Raw genomic sequence first — 5,928 nt, 5'->3', positions numbered from 1 at the left:
ACTTACCTCGACTCTTAGCTTGTCGGGGACAGTAACCGGGACCCGTGTCTACTCCTGTTGCCTGCGCCTGCTGACCCGTAGCCACCATGGTGAGTAGACCGTCGACTTCGCTAGGGAAAACGAGCCAGGGGATCGCTAAGGGCTTCTAGCTGGACAGGGCTGGCCCCACCGCTGTCCATTTGGAGGGCGAAGAGCGAGGCGGGAGCCGAGGGTGAGAGTAGATAGACCTCGATTTGTGGAGAAAGGCTGGGGCCCAGGAGGAAGGGGGCCACCGCCTTTTCTTCTGAGAGTGTAGAACGGGATGGCGGGGCACTGGTTCTCCTTCACCATGGTTAGCGCTCTCATTTAGCCCTAGCTTCTGGGCTTGGCGCCCCCAAGACCCTGCAGTCGTTTCCCGCGCATTCCCATCCCCCTCTTACATTCTCCCCAGCCTTTAGCGAGCGCGCGCGCGGGCTCTCCCCGCCCTCACTTCCTCCTCAGCATGAAAACCGGAGGCGGGAAGGAACTGCGCACGCGCGACCGTTACCTTCCCGCCTGGGAGTGGCCGGGAGCCCGCCACTGCGGTACGCGCGTGCGCGCTGGGGCGCTGCAGGTCTATGACTGGAGGGCCTGTTTCCTGTTACCCTGAGTTCTCCTTTAAAAAATAAGGAGTAAGGTGAATGTGGAGGACTCCTTATCGATGTGCTGCACTGCACCAATATCTTAAGACAACTAGCTCTCAGCAGCCTGTAAAGGCCATCTGTCTCTCCCTTCCCTCCGCTGTTTTAGGAATGCGTGTGGGAGCAGGTGGTGGCGGTGGGGGTTTTGAGGGAATAGAAATCGGATCTGGGTCTCCAATAATCCCCTGCTGCGTCGTGACAGGTGTGGAGATGCTGAACTGAGCTTCACGCCTGCACGAAGCGAAGATGGTCGGCCATGGCTGCGCCTCTGCAGACGTGGCTTTTAAGAGTTTCTGCAGCTGCGCGATTCCGCGAACCGCAGAGGGGCGCGGGCGCGCGCGCCCTGAATTGCTCATTCATCCTTTGCCGCAGAGCCCCACCCCCTCGTCCCTGTGGCCAGGCATTTCCTCTGCACTGCTCTGGCCACGTGCTTCCTGTGCTGGGAGCTGCCCGGAAATCTGGCCACCTACTCTAGAATGGCATTCTGGGCTCTGGGCGCTAAATGGATGACCTCCTCTTTATCTTGATCCTCAAAGGAGGAAGCAATGACTAAGCTCTGTTCTTGGTCTAGAAGGAGGCCTTCCCGATTTAGACGGGGAAAGGAAATTAATTAAAAGCAATGTACATCAGAATTATAGCCCTTCTACCCTAGATTTTTTTTAAAAAGCACTCCATTTTAGAAGGAAATTTAAGATTAGGTTTCCATAAACATTTAGCATTTTTGTTAAATGTCTTGTGGGTTTTGTGTGTGTGTTTTAATGCGGTTTTTTTCCCTCTCTCACAGCGTGAGTGCATCTCCATCCACGTTGGCCAGGCTGGTGTCCAGATCGGCAATGCCTGCTGGGAGCTCTACTGCCTGGAACACGGCATTCAGCCCGATGGCCAGATGCCAAGTGACAAGACTATTGGGGGAGGAGACGACTCCTTCAACACCTTCTTCAGTGAGACAGGGGCTGGCAAGCATGTGCCCAGGGCAGTGTTTGTAGACCTGGAACCCACAGTCATTGGTGAGTTGACCTCAGTAGCTTCGGTGAGAATCCTGGGGGTCTGGGACAGGAGGTGTGTCCTGTGGGCTTCACTGATAGCCTGGGGTGGAGCAGACTTGTGTGGGTTGTTAATGATGGGTGGCTGCTTCATTTTCCTTTTCCAGATGAGGTTCGCACTGGCACCTACCGCCAGCTCTTCCACCCTGAGCAGCTCATCACAGGCAAAGAAGATGCCGCCAATAACTATGCCCGGGGTCACTACACCATTGGCAAGGAGATCATTGACCTCGTCTTGGACCGAATTCGGAAACTGGTATGTGTATTCTCAAGAATAAAGTAAATCAATGAACCAAAGAGAGATTTTTGAAATATGCTTTTTCTTTTTTTTTTTTTTTCAAAAACAACTGAAATGCAATTAAGAGTGAGGTTAATTATTCCTTTATAGTTTTTTAAAAGTTCAACTAAAATATGGACTATTTGATGTCACTTGATAAATATTTATGAAGATAATTTTAATAAAATGCTGAGTAATTTAGGGAAGATCTACTTTTTTTTTTTTAAGCGTTTCATGTCAAAATACAGTCTTTTGGGGATTAATATGAAAAGTAGAAGTCTTTACTATGATGACATCAGAAAGAACAATAACTATGTTTTTTCTATTCCTCTTTTAACAGGCTGACCAATGCACAGGTCTTCAAGGCTTCTTGGTTTTCCACAGCTTTGGTGGGGGAACTGGTTCTGGGTTCACCTCCCTGCTGATGGAACGCCTCTCTGTCGATTATGGCAAGAAGTCCAAGCTGGAGTTCTCCATTTACCCAGCCCCCCAGGTTTCCACAGCTGTCGTTGAGCCCTACAACTCCATCCTCACCACCCACACCACCCTGGAGCACTCTGATTGTGCCTTCATGGTAGACAATGAGGCCATCTATGACATCTGTCGTAGAAACCTCGACATTGAGCGCCCAACTTACACAAATCTTAACCGCCTTATTAGCCAGATAGTGTCCTCCATCACTGCTTCCCTGAGGTTTGATGGCGCCCTGAATGTGGATCTGACAGAGTTCCAGACCAACCTGGTGCCCTATCCCCGCATCCACTTCCCTCTGGCCACATACGCCCCTGTCATCTCTGCTGAGAAAGCCTACCATGAACAGCTTTCTGTAGCAGAGATCACCAATGCTTGCTTTGAGCCAGCCAACCAGATGGTGAAATGTGACCCTCGCCATGGGAAATACATGGCCTGCTGCCTGTTGTACCGTGGTGACGTGGTTCCCAAAGATGTCAATGCTGCCATTGCCACCATCAAGACCAAGCGCAGCATCCAGTTTGTGGACTGGTGCCCCACTGGCTTCAAGGTTGGCATTAACTACCAGCCTCCCACTGTGGTACCTGGTGGCGACCTGGCCAAAGTACAGCGAGCTGTGTGCATGCTGAGCAACACCACAGCCATCGCTGAGGCCTGGGCTCGCCTGGACCACAAGTTTGACCTGATGTATGCCAAGCGTGCCTTTGTTCACTGGTACGTGGGTGAGGGCATGGAGGAAGGAGAGTTTTCTGAGGCCCGTGAGGACATGGCTGCCCTTGAGAAGGATTATGAGGAGGTTGGTGTGGATTCTGTGGAAGGAGAGGGAGAGGAAGAAGGAGAGGAATATTAATTACCATTCCTTTGAGCCTTGCAGCATGTCATACTCAACTTCAGCATTAGCTGACAGGCGTAAAAACTTTCTGACTAGATTGTCTTCGCTTTCAACTATGATCATGTATTGCTTTTCCATGTGTGTCTGTAACACTTATGTCCTGTCTCAAAAGTAAAGATTTTAAGAAAGAAAATATAGAGTTCTGTGCTTATTCTAAATTGGTTTCTCCAAGAAGTACTTTTCACTCCTATACCTGAAAGCCTGCCACTGGAAGTAATATCAGGGAATTCGCTCCAGATATCTCTGGTGGGAAGGTGTACTCTGAAACTGGTCTGTTAACATCACTTCAACCAGTATTTTGTTGAAATCCAGCTCAGAGGCCTTGGAATGATGCAAATTTCAGATGAGAGTGATTTTGGTACTCCAGTTTTGGAACAGGTAAACATTTGGTTGGGGGAATATTTGAGCCGAAAGATAAAAACTCCTACCCTGTAATGATGGAAGGAGGAAAGTTGTAGGATCAGAATTCCTGCTGACCAACAAAACAATATGAAATTGTTTAAGCCCTACACCTGTGGAAGAGCAGCTGCTTAAGAGGGATGAAATGGCAACACTTGCAAAGGTTAAGACAAAGTTACAATTTGTAGCACTGGGCATAGTTTACATTCTTTCCAGTATACAGTGTGGCTACATCTAAAGCCCACTATAGAAGAGGTTAAGTCCTCTGCCTAGAGAAAATATAATTAAAAGTTCAGGAAGCACATGGATTATAAAGGTCTGAAAAGTTGAGAATAGAGGTGAGTAAAATTTTGCCAGTTCTTTCCCTAGTCAATAAATCCTATAAACTTAGAGAATATTCATAGTTCTCAACTCCTGATAAAATCCACAGACATTTTAGAGAGCTCTTTTGGGAGGCACTACAGGCCAAGTACAGCAACCCAATGTAGCCAGAAACCACAGGTCCCAGGGGAAGGCAGATATTGGCCTTTATAGCACTGATGGGAACCCTAATAAATCAGTGCCCAAATGAAGATAGGGCTTTGCATTAGTGTTGAACTTTCAGGGAGGCCATCTTTAGAGCTGACTGAAGAACCTTTGAAAGGTCTCTCGCTTGCCATACGAGAGAGAGAGAGAGGTAGCTGGGCTGGATCCTGGGAAACCAAACCAATACAGAGGAGGTTTTGGAGGGAAAAGCACACACTATGGTGTGCCATGTTGTTTTTTGAGTCCTGAGGCACAAAGCAGGCACAGGATATTTTGTTTGTTTTGTGGGGGGTGGATGTTTGTATTTTTAAGAAAAGATATGTAATAAAGAGTTATGACAGTTTGGGTGGTGGGTACATAGGTATTTGTAATACCATTATCTATTGTCCTAAAAATAATATGTATATAAAAAACTTATATGTATATGTGGCTTAATATATGTATATTTTTAAAAAATGTATGACCTCATGCAGTTTCTGAGGGTCAGGAATTCAGGAGCACCTTAGCTGTATGGTTCTGACTCAGGATTTCTCGAGATTTCAGTAAAGATGTTGACTGAGGATGCAGTATCTGAATGCTTGATTTTATTTTTTTTCTCTTTTTAAGATTTTTTTTAATTTTAATTGGAGGCTAATTACAATATTGTGGTGGTTTTTGCCATACATTCACATGGATCAGCCATGGGTGTACATGTGTTCCCCATCCTGACCCTCCTTTCCACCTCCCTCCCCAGAATGCTTGATTTTAGCTGGAGGATTCACTTCCAAGGGGGTTCACTCACATGCCTGGCAAGTTAGTGCTGGTTGTTAGCAGGTAGCCTTTGTTCTTCACCACAGGGACTTCTCCATAGGACTGCTTCATTGTCCTCACAACATCCAGGACAAGGGTGTTGTCCAGGGTGATCCAGGACAAGGCAAGTCGAAAACTGCAATATCTTGAAACATTCTCATTTCTACAATATCCTATTGGTTACACATGTCAGTCCTATTCCGTGTGGGAGGAAACTACACAATAGTAGGAGATGTGGGTTGTTGGGAGTTATATACAAAACCCAGAAGGATACTTGGAATATTTCATCTTTTAAAAGGGAGGAAACCTGTAGTTTAGAGAGAAGGAGTTTTCCATTTTCTATAGTTCCAACTCGAATTTCAGTGTCTTTGGTTGCCTTTTAAGCAATCCTTTGGTGGCTCAGATGGTAAAGAATCCTTCTGCAATGCAGGAGACCTGGGTTTGATCCCTGGGTTAGAAAGATTCCCTGAAGAAGGGCATGGCAACCCACTCCAGTATTGTTGCCTGGAGAATCCCCATGGACAAAGGAGCCTAGCAGGCTCATGGGGTCGCAGAGTTGAACACAACTGAGCAATTAACACACTTTGTTGCCCTTATAAGCCACCTTCTATTTACATTCCTCCTAAACTATCCAATCTCCCTTATACCCTAGTTATTTGGTTGCTGCTCAAATTCAGTATTTCCTTCTGTCCTGTCTGTTCCCAATCATCACATAAATCAAGATAACTAGTAGGTACTAGTAGTCAAAGCTTTTGGTACTGTGAGATACTAAGTGTGGGACATTGGAGTGGGAGGTGGGAAATGGCTATAATGAAATGCTGAGCCAACCAGGAAATGCCATCAAGCATTCCTTTGTGTGTGGGGGGTGGGGTG

The 5,928-nt window shown here is 46.9% G+C and overlaps 1 protein-coding gene across 1 annotated transcript; it reads left to right on the top strand.

Annotated features, from left to right (window-relative positions):
* Positions 1-3,475, top strand: TUBA1B (tubulin, alpha 1b). The gene is made up of 4 exons (XM_010857757.1): positions 1-89; positions 1,444-1,666; positions 1,810-1,958; positions 2,320-3,475. The coding sequence occupies exons 1-4, from the start codon at positions 87-89 to the stop codon at positions 3,298-3,300; spliced, it is 1,356 nt and encodes a 451-aa protein (XP_010856059.1). The 5' UTR covers positions 1-86; the 3' UTR covers positions 3,301-3,475.
* The last annotated feature ends 2,453 nt before the right edge of the window (positions 3,476-5,928 follow it).

This window comes from Bison bison, unplaced genomic scaffold, assembly GCF_000754665.1.
Source record: "Bison bison bison isolate TAMUID 2011002044 unplaced genomic scaffold, Bison_UMD1.0 scf7180017864383, whole genome shotgun sequence".
In the NCBI taxonomy this organism is placed as follows: domain Eukaryota; kingdom Metazoa; phylum Chordata; class Mammalia; order Artiodactyla; family Bovidae; genus Bison; species Bison bison.
This window is presented reverse-complemented; position numbering and strand designations above follow the sequence as displayed.